This window comes from Myotis daubentonii, chromosome 2 (assembly GCF_963259705.1).
Source record: "Myotis daubentonii chromosome 2, mMyoDau2.1, whole genome shotgun sequence".
Classification (NCBI taxonomy): Eukaryota; Metazoa; Chordata; class Mammalia; order Chiroptera; family Vespertilionidae; genus Myotis; species Myotis daubentonii.
Window position 1 is genome coordinate 86,179,753 of NC_081841.1, and position 22,762 is coordinate 86,202,514.

General features: G+C 41.5%; 1 protein-coding gene across 6 annotated transcripts in view; it reads right to left on the minus strand.

The window, feature by feature from the left end:
• The window catches only part of KITLG (KIT ligand), a 92,689-nt gene that overhangs the window by 44,207 nt on the left and 25,720 nt on the right, over nucleotides 1-22,762 (minus strand). For all 6 annotated transcript variants that reach the window (XM_059683749.1, XM_059683745.1, XM_059683744.1 and 3 more), the window contains one exon: nucleotides 11,926-12,039. In XM_059683749.1, the coding sequence (XP_059539732.1) occupies nucleotides 11,926-12,039 (114 nt within the window). The remainder of the gene's footprint in view (nucleotides 1-11,925; nucleotides 12,040-22,762) is intronic.

Here is a 22,762-nt window from a genome sequence, read left to right on the forward strand (position 1 = left end):
TGAAAGGGTTAGGGGTATCGACCCCCATGAAGTTGAAGATCCATGTTTAACTACTGGTCAGCCCTCCAAATACATAGATTCCCAACTGCAGACAGAAAATACATAGTCGAGGGGAACCCACTGCACTCACTACAATTCTACCTCCAGTGGTACCTCTCACACTCCCATCTCAGCCTCCAGCCTAACGTTTACCACATATTTACTGTGTGTCAGGCACTGTGCTCATTAAGGACTTACGTTGAATGATTGTATCCAACCCCTAGATCCCTGTGACATATTATTTGTATTTCACAGATGAATAACTTGAGGGGTGAAGGAACCTGACTAAGGTCACACTATTCAGTGTTAAGCAGTGGTTCTCAATCTTCCTAATGCTGCGACCCTTTAATACAGTTCCTCATGTTGTGGTGACCCCAACCATACAATTATTTTCGTTCCTACTTCATAACTGTCATGTTGCTACTGTTATGAATCATAATGTAAATATCTGATATGCAGGATGTATTTAGGCGACCCCTGTGAAAGGGCCGTTTGACCCCCAAAGGGGTCGCGACCCACAGGTTGAGAACCGCTGGTGTTAAGTCTGCACTGGAACTCAGCTCTCTGACAGCAAAGCCTCCCTTGCCTCTGGGCGCCACTGCACATTTTCATCTACTTTCTGCCCATTTGTCTTGGGCATTTTCCACTCATGAGGCCACCATCATCTCTCCAATTAATAATGGACACCCTGCTGCTTATTGAGAACATGTCTGGGCTGCCACAGAGGCAGTATTTTTTTAAAAAATAAATCTTTATTGTTCAGATTATTACAGGTGTTCCTCTTTTTCCCCCCATAGCTCCCCTCCACCTGGTTCCCAACCCACCCCATGCCCCTACCCCTCACCACTGTCCTCATCCATAGGTGTAAGATTTTTGTCCAATCTCTCCCAGCACACCCCACACCCCTTTTCCCCTGAGAATTGTCAGTCCACTCCCTTTCTATGCCCCTGCTTCTATTATATTCACCAGTTTATTCTGACTTAATTTTTAGATTCACTTGTTGATAGATATTTATTTGATGTCACTTTGTTGTTCATAATTTTTATTTTACTTTTTTCTTCTTCTTCCTCTTCTTAAAGAATATCCTTCAGCATTTCATATAATCCTGGTTTGGTGGTGATGAACTCCTTTAGCTTTTTCTTGTCTGTGAAGCTCTTTATCTGACCTTCAATTCTGAATGATAGCTTTGCTGGGTAGAGTAATCTTGATTGTGGGTTTTTGCTATTCATCACTTTGAATATTTCTTTTTTGTTTTGTTTTTTTAGCATCTCTCTTTTAATACCACTAGCCCACAAGATTCCATTTGCATGACCTCAAAATCAGGATACAAATGTGTCTCCTTTTTTTTCCCCCCCACCCTTGACAATCCCCTGGCCTCCCCTACCCCCCAGTGTCTTATGTCCATTGGTTATGCTTATATGCATGCATACAAGTCCTTCGGTTGATCACTTTGAATATTTCTTGCCACTCCCTTCTGGTCTGCATGGTTTCTGTTGATAAATCAGCTGACAGTCGTATGGGTACTCCCTTGTAGGTAACTGACTTTTTTTCTCTTGCTGGTTTTAAGATTTTCTCTTTGTCTTTTGCTCTTGGCATTTTAATTATGACATGTCTTGGTGTGGTCCTCTTTGGATTCCTTTTGTTTGGGGTTCTCTGCGCTTCCTGGACTTGTAAGTCTATTTCTTTCACCAGGTAGGGGAAGTTTTCTGTCATTATTTCTTCAAATAGGTTTTTAATATCTTGCTCTCTCTCTTCTTCTGGCACCCCCATAATTTGGATGTTGGTACATTTGAAGTTGTCCCAGAGGCTCCTTACACTAGCTTCATATTTTTAGATTCTTTTTTCTTTTCAGGATGGGTGATTTTTGCTTCTTCGTATTTCAAATTTTTGACTTGATTCTTGGGATTCTCTAGTCTGCTGTTGGATCTCTGTATATTATTCTTAATTTCAGTCAGTGTATGTTTAATTTCTGACTGGTCCTTTTCCATTTTTTTTTTTTTTGGCATTCTCATTAAGATCCTTGAAGGTATCACTAAGTTCCCCGGAGGTTTGTAGAAGATTCTTGAGTAACCTTATAACTGTGGTTTTGAACTCTATGTCCAGTAGTTTGCTTTCCTCCATTTCTTTCATTAGTGACATGTTTCTTTGTCTCTGCATTTTGGCTGACTGCGAGGACCCACTGTGCCTATAGTGGAAGAACTGCTGTGCTGGAGACACCCTTATGGGGTAGGACTTGCTTCAGTGGGGCTTTGGTGCTCACTGAGTCTGCCTCTTGAGTGTGTCCCTTATGGATGTGAGGAGTTGAAATCTGGTATCTGACCACTGGGTACCCTGGCTCCTGCATCTCCAAGTCAACCACTGTGTGAGTCCACCCAGCAGGAGCTACAGAGATATCAGTAGATTTCTCCTCTTTGTTTGGGGTTTAGAAGTTTTGGAGATCTCTGACCCAGCTGCAGTTTGTTAGGTTAGGCTGCAAAAGGGCAGGCGGTTCCTTTGCCCTAGAGGCAGTATTTTTAATTGTTAATTTAGGAGTTACACTCTTGCCTTTTACACTTAATTTTCTTCCTCTCCCACCATGCTTCCGTAACTTCTTTGGTCTTTTGGATCTTCATCCCCATCTTTGGAAAGCAAAGTGACTTAGTCATGTTCTGTCAGCCCTGACACAGCTGACACCTTTGCAGGTATAAATGCTGGAATTAGACTGAGCAGCAACATTTTTTCAATATGAACCAACCATGTACATTAAAGCCATGCCAGATGGAGAGACATGGCAAGCAGTGGCAGCTGCTCTGAACACAAGTTGCTTGACAATCTGGCCCTTCTTTTATATATAACTTGCATAGCCAATAGTATAGAACTGGTCAAGTTAGAATTCAGAAAACTCAGGATCTGAGTACACACACCTAAAGAGCAGAGAAAATACAAGGGATATGTTGGCTAATCCCATTTTATTAGTAATTTCTCTGTAAGAAAATTGGTTTAAAAAAGTCAAAGAAACCTCACAAAAAGTTATCTGGCCAACACCTTAAACTCCCCACACCTTACCACTTGAAGGATGAATAATAATAATAAAGAAAATTCTCCATTAAACTGACTTAATAATATTTAATTTCTGATGGGGCTTAAAAGTAATGATACTTTTGAAACATGCTATACAATTAATAAAAAGTTTTCATACACAGTCTCTACCACAGCCCCATGAGGTGTATATCATTAAACCTAGTTTACAGATGAAGGCCTGGAGGCTCAGGGAGGCTAACTGGCACCTGGAGGTCACAGGCACCAGGAGTTCCTGGAGGGATGGGATCAAACCCTGGCTCTGTGTGCTGCTCTCAGCACAGTTCTCTCTCCCCTTCATGACTTTCTCGGTGTGTACCGATTCCTTTCCAATTACATTTGGAAGAGAATTTAGGAAGTCAAGTTAATAGATTTTTATGGTCAATTCATGAATTATTATATTACTTTCCAAGCATTAAGGTATGTTGAACAGCATTCAGAAAGCACAGAGAGCCCTGCGATAAATTCAGCTTCTCTGAGCAGAGGGAGCCTATGGCCTGGCCCTGGAAGATGTTCCTTTGAAGCAGTTAGTTTGTTGGGGACCCAGGCCCTGCCACAAGCTAACTCTTTGGCAAGTAATCTACTTTAGTTTTAATTTCCACATGTGTAAAATGGAAATCATAATAGAATCTTACTAGGGGACTTATAAAGACTAATTTTGAATTAAAGACCACGTTTTAAATGCTTAGTGGTCGAGCATGGCATGCAAATGAGCACTTCACAAGGGAATGGGGCATCAGACTAGACAGAGGAAGGGTCACAGGCAAAGACAAAGAGGTGGGAGAGCGCGTCACAGTATCTTTGGGAGACCAGAGACAGAAAAATCAGGCTTCTGCAGATGAGAGGGCAGGAGATACTCCGGAAAGCCACCTTAGAGAGCCCCTGAATGTTGTGCTAAGGAGGCCCAGTGGGAGGCCGTGAAGTTTCAGTGGGACCAGGTCTACCACCAGAGCCCATAGCAAGCCACTTCTGCCTGAGGGACATGACTTCCTCTCTGGGGAACTTCTACTTCTCGTCTGTGAAATGAAGAGGGTGAACTAGATAATTACTAAAAATCAGTCTGATTTAACTCTCATGTAAGCAGGAGCGTTGCACTGAATGTTTAGTTTAAGAGGGAACAGGATAGTAAACTTAGGAAGATTAGTCTGGAAGGATGGATTGGAGCAAGGAGAGAACAGAGGTGGGAAACAGTTTAGAAGACCACTGGGCCAGTGCTGAGCATGTGCTCAATATTTATATAGAGACTGGAAGCTGAAAAGGCAGAAATGTGGTTTAGATTCCAGGGAAGTATCCTATTGGTAGGTTAAGTGGATAAGTAACCAAGGCTACAGATTTTGAAAATAAATATTTAGTAGTAAAATAAGCTCAGGGCAAAATTAAATAAAGTTGAACCTAATTGATGGAAAATTTTACCAAAGGCCAGATCCCAATGAACTTTGTAGTTTGGTCTTCAAAGATGTCAAGACTATACCGGATTGTAAAATGCGTAAAACTGCAAAAATGAAGTCACTTGATGGGCTTTACTAGGTGGGCTCATTTACTATCTTTTTTTGAAATGTCTTAAGAATTGATCATACTCAATGACACTGAAGGAGGATGGAGTATCAGGGAACAGCATGCAAAACTGCTGGATACTGAGCCAAAAAAAAAAAAATCATTGCAAGCCAGATAGGCACTGGCTGCATACCATGCCCTGCAGGTATCTGGACTCAGTAGAAATATTTAACTCAGAATATTTAACTCCATCTCTAGGTCATGGATCTGAAAACCTTAGGATCTTCAAATATCACTGAGGTCCCCAAATTTTACATCTTCTTAAATTAAGACCTTGTAAATGATGAACTGGGTTCTTGTGCTTCAGATTCAGAGACAGAGACAGGAAATGATGGGTTCAAATCTCTACTTAGCTTCCTCTTTACAAGAGAGGATAGTCAACTGACTTACTATTAGTAGGCCTCAGCTTTCTAACCAATAAACTGGCACACACACAAAAAATGATCTCCTAGGGTCGTGAAAATTAAAGGAAAGAATCCATACAGACTGCTTTGCATGGTGTCTGGATACTCAGACAAGAACTACTGCTTTAACAAGTCAAGGAGTGGGAGACATAGCACATAAGTGGTTTATTCCATAAAGAAAGAACTCACAATGTTTTCTTCATCATAAAACTGACATGCTTGGCAATATAGCAAACCATCACAAATTTTATTTCCAGTACATTTCTGCCCTTTCTTTGAATACTAAAATTCCTAACTTTATCTGTACTAATAAAAGGGTAATACGCTAATTAGACTAGATAAACCAGACGTCTTCTGGACGTCCTTCTGGGCAAAGCCACGGTGGCAGGGCCAAGGCAGAAGCAGTTAGGGGCAATCAGGCAGGCAGGCAGAGCAGTTAGGGGTGATCAGGCCAGCAGGGGAGAACAGTTAGGAGTGATTGGGCTGGTAGGGGAGAGTGGTTACGGGAAATCAGGCCGGCAGGGGAGAGCAGTTAGGGGCGATCAGGCTGGCAGGGGAGAGCGGTTAGGAGCCAGTGGTCTCGGATTGCCAAGGGATGTCTGACTGCCTGACTGAGGGATCAGGCCTAAACTGGCAGTCGGAAATCCCCCAAGGGGTCTCGGATTGGAGAGGGTGCAGGACGGGCTGAGAGACTCCCCCTCCTGTGCACAAATTTCATGCACCAGGCCTCAGTTTTTAAATAAAGACATTTCTACTGACCACAGGGACAGAAATTAAAATGCTAAGTATTGCAAACTAATTAAAATAAACTTTAAAAACACTCCAGCTACAGAATCATTGTTCTCCAAAGGTCACACAATATGTGAGACCTCTGCTTTAAAGAGAACATATGCTTAGAAAAGCTTAGCATCCACCTAGAAATTGAAAGACTCAAGAGATTCCAATCCTCCATTTTAATGCAATCGTAATTCTATTGGAAAGAAATTGTATTTGAAGAAGAATAAAAACCAGAATTATCCAAAACTGCCCATTCAAAGTGTGAAAATTTGTTATCTGAGGACATTTTTATAATTTCCCACTATGTGAAACTCCAAGAGTTACATAATATTAATGTAACCTACTTAAAATAAGTGGCTACCACAAGACCAGGAAAACCAGGCATTCCTGAGTTTCAATTCCTTCTACTGATTTGTACCCTGACCTTGAAAAGGCAGAGTAATTTCACCTCTACAAGATGCAGATGGGATAGCCACCTGCCTTAAAGCATTTTGAGAAAGACAAATAACCACCTAATAGATATTTGAAGATAAAAAGAGCTTTTAAAAGAGCAAAGTCACATTTAATTAAAATCCCCCAGATGAAGGAAAAACATCATCACGAATGAAGGCAACAGTAGGAAGAAGTAAGATGGAAACTAATTTGAACTATTTCAATATTTGGATTCCTCCCATCAACACAGCCACGAAAAGCTGGAGCCTAACTGTCCTCTAGATGTAAGCTTTTAAAGTTCCATTCATCCTCTTCCCAGATACTTGACCCTTTCCTTAGGTAGGTCTGAGTGTGCCATTTAAAACAAGTCTTGCAACATTTTTTAGAAACAAAGCAAAACGTTCTGTAAATAGATGAACTATTATCCTGAGTAAACATGCCAGCAGGATTTCAAATTAAAACCTTGGGGACTATAGGGGTAGAACAAAGTGTTCAAGAAGAAATGTGAAGAGAAAAAACGACAGTCAGGTCATAAGTCATGTGGTTCTCTGGCATGAGAATGACCCAAGCAAAGAAACTTAAGGTTTGTGAGCACAGTACAAGTTGCCACCTAATGTAAAGGCAGAACTGGCAGAGACTGCAAAGGAATGATTCCAGTTGAAATGAGTGTGAGGCACAGGGCAAAAGTGTACTATCAACTCACTTTCTTTCCCTCAAATAGGACTTAACAAGGTTATACCTGCAAAATGAATTTCTCTCATTCTTTACAACTTCCTTTAGGTAAGACATTACTGAATAACTCCAAAAGATGCATCCTGAGAAAGTCTCCTTATGCACTAAAAGGACTTCAAAGCTAAAAAAGGGCCCCCAGTTTATCTAACTTAGTAGTTCTTATCTTTTTGAGGGGCCAGGAACTTCCCAGGGAAGCAGATGAGCGCTAGGCAACTTTTCTCAGAAATTCACATAGTCGCCTCAGAGGTGTCATTTGGAGTTCCATTTTACAAAGGTCTGAAGTGGATGAATCCTAGATTAAGATTATTTGTCCAAGTCACACAGCTAGGTGACAGCAGTCTTGGTGACCAGGGTCAAGGCGCTTAGCCCCACTGTTCTTTAGGGCGAGGCGGTGATGATCTATGTTCATAAAACTCAAGTCACTCATGTTGCTGTTTGAATTAGTGAAATTAATGGATTTTAGTTTAAGGATGGGAAACACAGCTTTTCAAACGTGAAAAACAACAACATTATCAGTATTATGATCTAAGCCAGTGGTTCTCAACCTTCCTAATGCCACAACCCTTTAATACAGTTCTTCATATTGTGGTGATCCCCAACCATAAAAATATTTTCGTTGCTACGTCATAACTGTAATGTTTCTACTGTTATGAATCATAATGTAAATATCTGATATGCAGGATGTATTTAGGCGACCCCTGTGAAAGGGTCGTTTGACCCCCAAAGGGGTCGCGACCCACAGGTTGAGAACCGCTGAAAGCAGTACTGGTGCTTCTATGCAAATAACTACCACCTGTGATGCAGACATTCAGTTCCTCCACTCCATCTGCACAGGTTGAGAGTCAGCATTTTTGAGGTGGGGCCTGGCAGCTATACTTTTAATAAATACCCTACAAGATTGTATTGAGCTGTACTTTTAAGAGGTACCCTAACGCATGGTTCTCAAATGATATCCCACAAATACTAGTTTAAAGCAGTAGCTTTCAAACATTTTTCATATGTTTGATTCTTTTTTCTTATTTAGAAGCCCAGCTAACATGTAGATAACAGCAGAGTGGCAGGGTGGCTCTAGGAGCCCATTTGAGAACCACTGTTCTAGAATACCAGCCCTGGTAATGGGACCAGGAGCCCATCTTCAACAATTTGAGTCTAGGTTTCCTTATTTGTAAATAGTTTCTCTATAATGTCTCTAAATTCCCTTATACCTCTGGTATCCTATGATCTCACAAACACCATTACTATCACCACTAAGAGCTATTATTTAGCGGGCACTTGCTTTGTTCTTTGCACTATTCTATTCACTTATTTAATCCTTGCAATCCCTCTATGAGGTAAATGATTATTATGATTTTTAAATTGATTTTAGGGAGAGGAAGGAAGAAGGGGAGAGAGAGAGAAGCATGAATATGAGAAACATCGATCAGTTACTTTCCATACGTACCCCAAGTGGGATTGAACCTGCAACCTGGGTATGTGCCCTGACCCAGAATTGAACCTGTACAGGATGACACTCCAACAAACTGAGCCATACCAGCCAAGGTGTAAAGTATTGTTAATTGATTATACTGATGAGGAAACTGAGGCACAAAAAGGTTATGGGATAATAACTGGGGTAAATATTTTTTTAAATATATTTTATTGATTTTTTTACAGAGAGGAAGGGAGAGGGATAGAGAGTTAGAAACATCGATGAGAGAGAAACATCGATCAGCTGCCTCCTGCAGACCTTTTTGGGGATGTTCCTGCAACCGAGGTACATGCCCTTAACTGGAATCGAACCTGGGACCCTTCAGTCTGCAGGCCGACGCTCTATCTACTGAGCCAAACCAGTCAGGGCTGGGGTAAATATTTATATATGCATTTTCTTATTTAATCTAACCCACAAAATTGGTCCTAGGTCAAAGAACTGGTATTTAAAATTCAGGTTTGCTGGATTCCAAAATCCATTCTCCTAACCAATATATAGGGTGTCCCCCAAAAGTGTGTACACACTTTGAATAATTATAAAGGCAGAGTTAATTAAAATATATTTCATTTTCAAAATTGAGCTGTCAGCTGTTAAAGTGTGTATACATTTTTTGGGACATCCTGTGTTCACACAGGTTGGGTCCCATGTTATACCATGAAATCTTTTAAATGGCATCCATTTATGTGCCGTTTCTGTGATGTTAGTGATATGCATTCATATATTCATAGAGATGGTTTATCTCCCACTTTGATATCAGAAATTACTTTATACTTTTATGTTTTCTACTCTATGAAATACAGGCTGTGCATTATGGAGGTCTTTATTGAATTAGAAGTGATCTATATTTTTATTAACTTGATTTTTTTCAGTAATCTGAAATAAACTTACTAATTTCACTAGATCAGTAGTTCTCAACTTGTGGGTCGTGACCCCTTTGGTGGTCGAACAACCCTTTCACAGGGGTCGCCTAAGACCATCCTGCATATCAGATATTTACATTACAATTCATAACAGTAGCAACATTGCCGTTATGAAGTAGCAACGAAAATAATTTTATGGTTGGGACACAACATGAGGAACTGTATTTAAAGGGCCAGAAGGTTGAGAACCACTGCACTAGATCAACACTTGAAATTAAAAATTTCTCCATGAGTAAGTTGCTAGAAAGGAGATAACATCCTTTTCAGTTTAATGATTTCACAGTTGTCCTTGAGGGGAGAAATTATATTTTAATGTCAGTATTAATAACCATCCCTTTCTGGCACTTCTTTCTTTTTAGCGTCTAACCATTTTCCATTGTATCAACAGATAGGTAACAGATTGAAAACAAGCAAATGGTTAAAGATAAGAATGGGAAATCTTGGAAGGTCCTTGTAATGCCTGTGTATGCCATTGGAAAACACCGATGTGACATTTCACTGGAAGTGGTGGTCACTAAGCAGAATCCCCAAACACTTAGCAAAAAATAATGCCATGGTTGCCTCAACTCCCAGACTGGAGGGTCCCAGGTTTCGACTCCCCGTCAAGGGCATAGAGCCTGGGTTGCAGGTTCCGTCCCCTGCTCAGTCTGGACACATGGAGGAGGCGACTAATCGATGTGTCTCTCACATTGATGTTTTTTCTCTCTCCCCGCTTCTCTCCCTCCTCTCACCCCCTCTAAAAGTCAATGAAAAAAATATCTCGGGTAAGGATTAACACACACACACAAAAGCAAACAAACAAACAACTTGCACAGGTAATTTTTCTTAAATACCATGTTAATATTGGATATGCTTGGCCTGTGGTCAGATACACCATCATCTCCCAACTATGACTCATTGCCCACATATTTGAAACTTGCTCCCCAGGACCCCTGCAGATCGCCCCAGCTCATTCTCAGCTTCACAGCTCTACCAGCAGCCCCTTGAGCATGTACGGGAGACACATATTTATCGGACATCCATAAATCTACATAACAAAGATAAAACTAGCCATAATAAAAACTGAGATTACATAAAAGTTAAGATACTTTGGTCTTTAAAGTTTGACAGAACAGATCATCTAGAGCAGTGAACCTCTTTTCAGAAATGTCCTAAAAATGCGGATACCCGGAGCCCTCCCTCAGACCTACCGAATCGGTAGAACCCTGACACCTGCAACTTTAATAAGCACCACAGGTGACTGCAATTCTCACCTCAGTGGAGCACATCCTTGATTCTTTCATCAAACACACATTTAATGAGTGTCTTCTACTAAGACAAAATAAAAAAAAAAATACTCCACCCTTATCCCTACCACTATACTCAGTACCTAGCTGGGCATATGGTAGGAAAATGATGCATTGCTTTGGTCACCATCCCCTCAAATAACACATGTTACTACATCTTCAGGTACCGCATCAAGAATACTTTTAAACCTGTACCCTCTTATGTACAATATTAATCTTGGATATGCTCGGCCTGTCTTCATACGCTGTGTTTATGTGTGTGCCTGTGGGTATGGGTGTCTGCTCCTAATTCTGCACTGAGGCTAAGCTAGCGAGACTTTGACCAGAGCATTAAACTTCTGTTTCAATGAACCCAAAGTCATATAAACCAGGAAACGTATATCTAGAGTGGGAAAGATAGATATCTCCACAAATGTACTTTTCTCTCTTTTGTACATGTCACAACAACCCTCATTTCTTTTTTAGTCTCACATCATCTCTGTTCTCTAGACAACAAATAACTGTCCTCAGCTATTTTGAACCAAAAATTTATAAAAATGCCTCTCAAATGCTGTTCATCCCGAAATCACACTCCGAAACTCAAATGAGCAGGTACAATCTCCCCTAGATCGCCAGAGCTGGGAAAAATGCATTCCAGATGTGGTATGGATTTTAAGAGAGGATGGCATGAAGCGGCATTGCCTAACAGCAGGAGTGTGAAATGGCTTTTGCTGAGGGAAGAGTTCCACTGACAAATGTAGGAGATGAGTCTGGTCAACATCTGGACAACAAGCCACTCCTCCAAGTATGTTCACTGAGGGAGCAAACACCCCCCCGCATGGGACAGGGTCTCCCAGCTCTTGGAAAGGGGAGAATGGCCATCTCAGATCTCCTTTGGGTGGGCTTGGTAGAGAAAGGTAGGAAGGCATGTGGAGGGGAAATAAGACATGCTGAGGAACCCAGTAAAGAGCTAATGGGGATGTAGCCAGGGCTGGCACATCCGCACCCAGGAAGGGACCTCACTTCGCAGCTGGGGAATGAGATGAAAAGACCAGCAAAAAACCGAAGTCAATACAGCAGTGTGCCTTGGGCCCAGTTTATCAACAGATTCTCTGTGACCTTGAGTGTCTTCCCACCTGCTCTCCCTGTAAGCCCTTGAGATAACTTGATGATTTCCTTGTCTTAGAAAAATGCCTATTTGGAGCAAGGAAAAATTAAATCTTCTTCAAAAAGCACAAGAAAAAGGGTCACAGCTATTGAAAGCATTCTTTACTCACCAATTTTGTAACGTCTTTCACATCATCAGTGACACGGTTCGTGCAGATCCCTGTAGTTCTGACGAGAGGATTAAAGAGGAGCAGTTGAAGATAAATGCAAGTGATAATCCAAGTCTAAACAAAAAGAGAAAAACTGCTGGTGACCATCAGTTAACATCTGTAACCACTTATACTATTAACATCTTACCCCTTAATGTGGAAAAATGCACTCTGCTGATTTTTTAAATACTTTCGGCTTAAATACTACAATTAAGCACTGATCTTTCAAACTATGCTGACTGAAGTTTTCAAAAATTCTCAGTTAAATGTGGTTTGGATTTTTCATTTCCATGACAATATTTTTAACTTTTGTCAAAAGCTTTCTACAGCCTATTTCTAGTGGCAATTAGGAATAACTTGTAGCAACACGTAAAGGATTTATCACTAGGTGTTCTCTAAAAACCAGGGAATGCATTAAATTCATACCTTAAGGCACCAAATGAAACTTTCTGTACTTTAAAGGTGGACTGTTTGGCAGGTAGCAGCATAACCCTGAGCCGTGTTTTAATCCAATAGTCCACAATAATACTCCAAGTTTGGATCTAGAATAAAATTTAACCTAATTTATGAGACATCAAAAGAAACATAGTTTTGAATAATACCTTTTAAGCTATTTAATAAGGAAGACTATTTCCCTAGTCAATAAGAAGACATTCTTCAACCCCAGCAGCAAGCAATCACACACGCCTCTCTCTTTGAAAATAACACTTCAAACCATACATTGCAGTTACTTTTACACATGACTTATTATTTACTTATTACACTATATTTTAAGTTTCTAAGAAATTGGGCATCTGTATGTGGTTTTTTTTTTCAGTACCTTTACAACATAAGACACAGCACCTTGCATGTAAAATATTCTTAATACATATTTTGTTGGGTGAATCAGTGACCAAGGTAAAAATCGTCTACTGCTTCAAACTGAATACTTATTTATTGAACACGTATTCTGAGACAGGGACTGTACCAGTCACTAGAGAAATAAAGGTGACAGACATGCCCTTGAAACTCAGAGGCTTTGGGAACACAAAGGAGGAAACAATTAATCCATCAATTTTAAGGGGAGAACCTGTACAGGGAGACAGCGCCAAGAAAAGCCAGAAAGAAAATATAACTCTGGCTGGATTCTGGAGGACCAGGAGGAGTTTGACAAGGAAGGGAGGATAAGTCCAGGAAAAATAAACAACATGAGCAAAGGCATGGAGATGTGAAGATATGATGTCTTAAATTACACAGAAACCCATCTGCACATGGCTAGAAATCCTTCCTATTTTATGTAGCTAGCCAGGTGTTAAAAGGAACTAGATTGTTATTTTTAATTAACGTCTGCAAGCTAACTAGATATTACATTATTACACTGGACCAAATGATGATTATCATTACTAAAATTTCTAAGAGTGCAATGCTACCTACATAAATAATAATGGCTTGTAAACAAAATTAAAATGCTTTTATTGTTTTATTATTGTGATCTTTTAGCAGTAATCCTACTTAATTTTGTTTAAGGCCATTTTAAAGCAATATGGAGTCACACTCTTCATAGCACCATCTCCTTTTGGAACAAAATGAAGAGTAAGTTGTATAAGTGATTTCTGTTTGGGGGAGTCTACTACTGGGCAATGCCAACATATAAAATCTCTTCTAATAACTTAATCTTTCTTCATATATGTAAGTATAATTGGTGAAACTCAAGCTTTCTTTTACATTATAATTGCCAAGACCTAACCCTTCATATATATATATATAAAATATTTCTCCATGACTCTCATCTATGATATGACTGGGGAACCCCCCCCCAAAGGGTCTCTGTAAATGGCCAATCTCACTAATGATCATATTCATCACTAATGATCATATTCATATTCTAGGCCCTAAGAAATAAAATTCTGTTACTCTGTTTCTTCTCTTCACCATGCCCTATTCCTGGCATTGAAGAAACACTAAAAAACATTTGTTTGTTCACTTACTTATTCAGAAAATATTTACTGAGCACCTAGTGGGTGCCAGACACTGTTCTAGATACTTGGGACACATTAGTAAAATATGGGGGAGGGGGGAAAAAATCCCTGCCCTCATGAGGCTTATCTTCTAGTGAGAGAAGGCAGACCAGAACCAAAAAATATAAGTAACTAGATTATACAGAATGTCAAAAGGTGTTTCATGCCATGGAAAAATAAAAATTAGATCAAGGTAAAGAAAATTGGGATTAAAATGCCTACTCTGCTCTACTGGCTTTAGCAGTCTTAGGTTCAAGTTGACCATCACACTCACAAGGCATCAGAGGCTTCCCTCAGCCCCAAGCTTTAAAAGGACGCAGGACAGGCAACAAGAGCATGCCCAGCACCAGCAGAGCCCAGTCTCAGGACCCCGGCAGGCAGTCTCTAATGTCCGCATAGCACTATACTTGGGCCGTGGATGGCAGCGACAGATGATTTCGGGTGGGCAGGGCCACTTTGGGGGCTTATACCTTGCTAGCTGAGCAGCCCCACGAGGGGCATGTGATGAATTTCCAGTCATTCTCCATCACAGCTACCTCCCACTAGGACAGGGGTCCTCAAACTTTTTAAACAGGGGGCCAGTTCACTGTCCCTCAGACCGTTGGAGGGCCGGACTAAAGTTTTAAAAAAAACAACTATGAACAAATTCTTATGCACACTGCACATATCTTATTTTAAAGTAAAAAAACAAAACGGGAACAAATACAATATTTGTATTTGCATGTGGCCCGCGGGCCGTAGTTTGAGGACCCCTGCACTAGTACATCTCCACAATAAAGCACATACAGGTGCTTGTTCTACTAGAAATGCCAGCAGGATTCTCCTGAAGCACAGCCATACTCCTAGGCACTGCTTGAGTTCTTGTTGTAAGGAGGATGATAGAGAGGGTCAAATCCCCAAGCACCCCTGAGTCTAGAGAAAAGGCCCCATTTCTTTCCAGGACTCAGAAGGTGGGGATACGGCTTGTAATTGTAAGCAGGATGATACCTGGTGTGCCTCACTGAGAAGGCTCTGTTTTATCACAGCTTGGATGCAGCCGTGAGAGTGGCCCAGAAGAGTGCTGCAGAGAGGAAAGTGGTGCGAAGGCCCCAAGGTCTATCAGAGGTGCCTGCTGTGTTTCAGGAGCAGCAACAGTAAACGGGGGCAGAAGATACTGTCAGAGAGAACGAAGAGGCCAGATCCTGTAGCGTCTGGTACCCCACTGTGTCCACTTCTGTCATACCTCCGACCCTCCGGTCATGTGTAAGCCTCTGTGCAAACAAAACGTAACGCTCTCATATGTACATCATGTGCATATTTATGTATATGTATATATGTACGTAAATATACCTATGTAAAAAAGACTGTTGGGCAGTTTCTGACAAAACTAAACATGTTTGTGCCATACGATCCAGCAGTCACACTCCTTGGTATCTACCCCAAGATGCTGAACATTTGTGTCCACACAAAAACCTGCACGCTGATTTTGTAGCAGCTTATTCATAGTTGCTAAAACCTGAAAGCAGCCATGATGCCCGTCAGTAGGTGAATGGCTAAATAAACCTTTTAGGTGGAGTACATCCAGACAAGGAATTACTATTCAGTGATAAAACAAGAAGAGCTATCAAGACATGAAAGACATGAAGTAACCTTACACACATATTACTCCGTGAAATATGCCACATACTTGTGATTCCAACGACAATGACTTTATGGAAAAGGCAGAATTATGGAAAGCATAAAAAGATCAGAGGTTGGCAGGGTGTGGAGGGGGGAGTGATGAATGGGCAGAACACAGAGAACTTTAGGGTAGTAAAAATGCTCTGTAATAGTAGATACATGTCATTACACATTTGTCAAAATCACAGAATGTTCACCAAGAGTGAACACTAACATAAACTAACTTTGGGTGACTAAGATGGGTCCATGTAGGCTCATCAATTGTAACAAATGTACCCCTTGGTGGGGGACTATTGCTTAAAGGGGACGCTGTGAATGTGTGGGGACAGCGGGCACATAGGAAATGTCTCTACCTTCCTCCCAATTTTGCTGTGAACCTAAAACTACTCTAAAAAAATTAAGTCTTAAAAAAAAAGATTACTTTGATTACTGTGGTGAGAGCCTTTAGGTCAGTGGTTCTCAACCTGTGGGTCGTGACCGCTTTGGGGTCGAATGACCCTTTCACAGGGGTCGCCTAAGACCATCCTGCATATCAGATATTTACATTATGATTCATAACAGTAGCAACGTTACAGTTATGAAGTAGCAATGAAAATAATTTTATGGTTGGGTCACAACATGAGGAACTGTATTTAAAGGGCCAGAAGGTTGAGAACCACTGCTTTAAGTTAACAAAGTAGAAACAAGTTAGGGGTTATTGTTCTAATCCAGCAATTTTCAACCCTTTTCATCTCATGGCACACATAACTAATTACTAAAATTCTGCAGCACACCAAAAAAAAAATCTATATATTTTTGCCAATCTGACAAAAATTAGGTATAATTTTGTTTTGTTCACACCAGACAGCTATTGTTGTGTTCGTTGTTTTTTTTTGTTTTGTTTTGTTTTGTTTTGACAATTTAAGGGAAAAGAGGTCAGTACTCCTGATTAAATAGTCAGGTATTACATGCTTTAAAAATTCTTGAGGTGTACCATTAAAAATCACCGATCTCATCCAAGCAAGAAAGGATTGCTCGTTGACCAGAAGTGGTTAGATTCTGGATGTCTCATCAAGGCTGAGCCAATAGGATTTCCCGACAGATGGAATATGATTTGACAGAGTCAAAGATGACTCCAATGACTGGCCTGAACAACTGAAAAGGTTGTATTTCCATCAGCTGATCTGGAAAGTTTGAGGATAGAGAAGTTTGGAGGGCAGATCAGAAGCTGAGTTTTGGGTGTCTAAGTTTGAAATGTCTTTGAGATATCCTACTGATGTTACTTGTGGGGAGCTGGCACGGCCATGGCACACTCAGCCCCAGGGCGCCTTATGTGCCATGCCAGCTCAGCCTGGTTCAGTGACCCTGAGTGGGGGGGGGGGGTAAAAGGCTTAGAAAAGACAGACATGAGAACGAAAGCTGGGTCTCGGTGGGACGCTGCCCCTCTGATGGACAGCGCCAGCGCCCACAAGCCGTGTCTTTATAGCAGATGCCAAGAGGCAAAGTAGGGGTGTGATCAAGATGTTTACAACATTCTCGTGGGTTTCAACCCTACTCAACTACATGCACCTGAACTCTATCACACAGGCACATGGGGCCATGTGTTCAGACCACAGGTTCAAGCTTACAGCTATAGCTGTTGGCTAATTGTGCTGGGAAGGCTCTGCCCTCCAAGCTGGGACATGCACATGGCAACAAGAGGACTGTGCCCTCTCCTCAGTCCAAGGCTTGAACCTGTCTAAAACACTGTAACCGTGCCCCATAGTTACTGGATCAGGAGGAGGGAAGTTTGGGCTGGGTATATCAATATGATAGCCTTTGATATAGAAATGGAATTTTAAGCAAAAGAGTAGATGAGATCATCAAGGATTGAGTACAAATAGAAAAAAGAACTAAGGACAGAGTTCTAAGTGCTCTATCCTTAAGAGGTCTGGCGAAAGACTGAGAACTCACAAAGTAGCCTGACAAAGAAACCAAAAAGTAGGAGGAGGCCAAGTGGGGAAAAAATAAAGTACCGAAAGCCAAACTGTCAAACTATGTTAAATACAACAGGTCAATTAAGATGAGGGCTGAGAACTGGCCACTTGGATTTAGCAGAATAGACATCATTGGTGACATTAACAAGAACATTTTTATTGAAGTAGTTATGGGAAAAAGCCAGTCTGGAGTGGATTTAAGAGAACACGAGAGGAGAGTAATCGCATGCAGTGAATATAGACAGAAAGGGTGTCCTTCAAAGGAGATCAAACAAACAAAAACAAAGTGGGGTGACAGTTGGCAAGAAATACCAGGATGTCAGTATGTCTATGGGGATGACCCCAGAGGAGGGTGCGATTGGCAGTGCAGGTCAGAGTGGGGGACTGGCTGAGCAGTGTCCTTAGGAAGGCAAGAAGGGGCAAGATCTAGGCCTCAAGGAGAGGGCAGCTTCAGTATTGTTTTTTTGTAGCAGTTACATACACACATCTGTAAAGATAGGATTTAGCTCACTGTATACAAAGTACATTGTAACTTCATACACTCAGATATCCCAGACAAACCTATATTTCTTGAAGCACTTTATTTTAAAGCTATTAACTAAACTCATATTGTAATTTAATTCTGTATATACTTTGCTACCAAAAAGAAATATTCACCTTTTGTAAAATTCAATAACTCACTCTGGCATAAGTAAACATGAGGAAGGAGGAGCAGTGAAGGCAGAAATATATGGAGAGCTCTGCAGAGCCGTAGTAACTTACTTTTTTTGTCAGAATTCCTGGGAGAGGGCTAACATGTGGAGCTTACTTCTTTATATGGAGAAGTAATTTTTCAGTACTACTTATTCTATACAGAGATCTTTCTAATATATAGTACAAACACTTCCCTGATTTCTTAAACAGTGGGTAGAAATATTAAACTTTGCTTTTCTTCGATGAGTCAAGTTCATCATATAAAGGGAAGGCTAAGTGAAATAAGCCAGACACAGAAAGACAAATATCACATGATCTCACTAATATGTGGAACCTGAAAAAAAAAAAGTTGAATTCACAGTAACAGATAGCAGAATAGAACAGTGGTTACCAGAGGCTGGGGGGTGTGAGGAAAAGGAAAATATTGATCAAAGGGTACAAACTTTCCATTATAAGATGAGTAAGTTCTAGAGACTAATGTATAGCATGGTGACTGTAATTAGTAAGACTTTACTGTTTAGCTGAAATTCACTGAGCGTAGATCTCAGATGTACTCAGTAGCTCTGTGAGGTAATGGATACAATATGCTAATTAAATTGGGGTAATCGTTTCACAATGAAGCATATATTAAAACATTATACTGTACACCTTAAATATATATAATTTCTATTTGTCAATCATACCTCCATAAAGCTGGGCGGGGAGCACTGCCATTACAAAGTTGTGCCTGTCATCCTCCAAGTGGCTCTCAAAGACTGTGCTTGTTTAAGTGACTGTTTTTAAATTTTTATTTTAGTTTCTGTCAACTTGTTTCTCAGTTTACCTGTTAACAATGCCTATTTCTAGCCGACAGTCTTGATGGCAAACACAGCACATGGCCCATGTAAGGTGGGTGTTTTATGGTAGGCGAAATAAGGGCAAAATGATGGTCCCGTCCTAATTCTGGGAATTTATGAATACACTAGAGGCCTGGTGCATGAAAATTCATGCACTTGGGGGAGGGGGGCCCCTCAGCCCAGCCTGTGCCCTCTCACAGTCCAGGGCCCCTTGGGGGATGTCCACCTGCCAGCTTAGGCCCACTTCCCAGGGGATCGGGCCTAAGCTGGCAGTCAGACATCGCTCTGGAACCCTGGGAGCTCTTGGGGGATGTCTAACTAATGGCTTAGGTCCACTTCCCATGGGGAGCAGTCAGACATCCTTAGCACTGCTACGGAGGTGGAAGAGGCTCCCGCCACCACCGCTGTGCTGACCAGCCATGAGCCGGCTCTGGCTGATCAGCACTCCCCCTGTGGAAGCGCACTGACCACCAGAGGCAACTCCTGCATTGAGGTCTGCCCCCTGGTGATCAGTGCATGTCATAGCTACCAGTCATTCCTGGTTGTCCCGCTGTTAAGGTCAATTTGTGTATTACCCTTTTATTATATAGGATGGCCTTATATGGCAAAATGGACTTTGCAGATGAGATTAAATTAAGGATCTTGAGATAAAGAAATTATCCTCAGTTCTCTAAGCCCAATCGAATCAGCCAGGTCCTTACAGACACAGAACCTTTCTCAGCTCTGGTCAGAGAGCAGCAGTGCCAGAAGAAGGGTCAGGAAGATGTGACATAAGGACTTGACGTTGCTGGCACTGAGCAGAAAGGACGGGGCCAGGAGCCCAGGAATGCAAGCAGCTTCTAGAATAGCGGTTCTCAACCTGTGGGTCGCGACCCCTTTAGCAGTCAAACGACCCTTTCACAGGGGTCGCCTAAGACCATCCGGCATATCAGATATTTACATTCCTATTCATAACAGTAGCAACATTACAGTTATGAAGTAGCAACGAAAATAATTTTATGGTTGGGTCCTCACAACATGAGGAACTGTATTTAAAGGGCCAGAAGGTTGAGAACCATGTTCTAGAACAGGGGTGGGCAAACTTTTTGACTCGAGGGCCACAATGGGTTCTTAAACTGGACCGGAGGGCCGGAACAAAAGCATGGATGGAGTGTTTGTGTGAACTAATATAAATTCAAAGTAAACATCATTACATAAAAGGGTACCGTCTTTTTTTTTCAATAGTTTTATTCATTTCAAACGGGCCGTAGTTTGCCCACGGCTGTTCTAGAAGCTGAAAAGGGGCAAGGAACCGGTCTCCCTAAGAGCCTTCAGCAAGGAACACAGTCCCACCGACACCTCATTTTGGCTCAGTAAGCCCCACTTTGGACTTCCAAATCTCTAAAACTGTAATATAATAAATTTGTATTATTTTAAGTCACTAACTATGCGATGGTTTGTTATAGCAGCAATAGGAAAATAAGTCAGAGCTCAATAAACTTATTTTCTGAATGAATTAACGAATGAGCGGAGTAGTTGCCCAATGTCCGAGCTGTTCCTCGTAAGAAAAATAAACTGCCCCTGTCAGTGTTCCGGGTCTCCCATCCCTGCTTTAAGCAAAGCAGCTCAGCCTTTTTTCTGTTTTATTTGTTCATGCTTCTGGGTAACATTTTGTTTGAACAAAGGTTTCCAAGGGCAAGAAAGGAAAGAAAAAAACGCACAACCACAGGCTTTTGAAAACCAGTGGTGTGATGGGAGAGTACAGAACATGTATCCAGGAAAACCTCTGAATCCCTTATCGTGGGACCTCAAACAAGCCAGTTAATCCCTCTGAGTAGCTGTTTATCAGTCTCTCCAATGAGAATAAGGGTAACTTCCCCCTCACCCACCTCATGGCGTGCTGATGGGAATCCAATCAAAACTTTTCAGACTACAGGTGCTGTGCAATTATTTGTTCTGTGGTTTCTGGGTTTGGGAGTGCTAGGAAACCAGGGAAACCAGTGCTTCAAAACCATTGGAATGGAACTGTCAGAGACAGGACTTGGTAAGGCAATCCATGAACAAAGAGTGTGACCTTCACTGCAGGGCGTTTTGACTCTCATTTTGGGTTCAGATGCATTTTTTTTCAATTTATTTCTTGGTGCTGTGGGTAGAGTAGCTTCAGTTAACAGACTACTGATTCCCAATTAAGCGAGGTGTCCCAATATATCAGAAAAAGTATTTATCTCTTTTTTCTTTCTCTTCCTCTTTCTCTAAGTCCTGGAAACTCCAACAAGGCATACAGGTGTCTAAACATGTGGGCGTGTGCGCACACACATCCTTGGAGATAGCAGGATGAAACTAAATGTCCCTGGGTTTGTGACTTCTCTCAAATGTATCTTTTCAGTTTGCGTAATCATCTCACTGTGGTTTTTTTTCCGTAACAGTCTCTGCTTCTGCACATTAATTTTTCTTTGGCTACTTTGTTTTAGCGTCGTGCAACTTTTCTCTCTGGGTCACGCTCATTGTGTGATAACCTTTCATTTCATGATAACCTTTCGTTACACAGACATAGTAAACTAATCTTATTGTCGACAGTTCTAGATTTTATTTTTATTTAGAGACATCTGTTAAGTGTCCTCCCATATACTCCCCATGGCACACAAAATTCCAATAACCTAATCATTGCTAAAATTTGCCTTCAAATTATTTACAGGATGAAAAAATCTAATGAGACATCTGTATGCACTGTTAGGACTGCAACAGAAACAGTCCTGGAGAAGGGAAGTAATAGTGACTAAAATTCATACTCGATTGTGAATGACAGATATAGCAGGCCTTCTGGGGGGAGCAGGTTTTAACACTGGCAGATCATACTGGAAAGGTACTTTAAAGGGGCCTTGGGGAAAAGTTACAGGAAGATGAGGCTGGAGACCCTGAAGGCAAAGGTCTTACCTAAATCTCATTTTTGTGGAGAATCAATCTCATCAGACCCCAGTGGACTATTCACTCAATTATCGCTTCTTCCTGAACCTAAGTGCCTTCCTTACAGTAAAAAGCCGCCTGCCAGGAAAAGGAGCTGCAGTGTCCCTAAAGCCAACTCTTCACTTGACCTGAACATGTGTTAGAGCACAGAAGTGACTTTGCAGACTTCTTTCCTCTGGTAGAAATGAACATGTGTGCAGCCCAAGAACACTGGGGGAACACATGCTGTTCAAGAAACCAGAAGATTCCAATCGTCTAAACTTGGAAAAAACCCAGACTTTTCTATAAGTGCGAGAAGCGGTTTTCAAATATGCACGGCGAGCGTCCACGTTGCAGCCTCCTCCAAGTCAGAACGGTAGTGAGTGGTCCGTGTGCTCGTTTTCTGTACGCGCAGACCTACAAAATGGTATTAAGACTGCGCCGAACAAAACAGCAGCTGCTGCCAAAAACAACATCCATCTTCTCTTTAATCTCAAATGCCAGCTAGCGAAGCAGGCAGTTGCCTTGCAGCCCAAAGTGCTTTGGAGGAGAGCCAACTGGCGCGGCTGCCCAGAGCCAGGAAAGCAAGTTACAGAGACACAGGTAGAGTCATCAGTCCCGAGTTCAGGTCTTCTGAGTTCACATGAACCAGATCCTTCAAAAGTGATCTTGAGGGAAACCCACATCAGATGCCTGTTCAGTGAATGACCGCCAATCCCCTATGACCTTGTCCCTC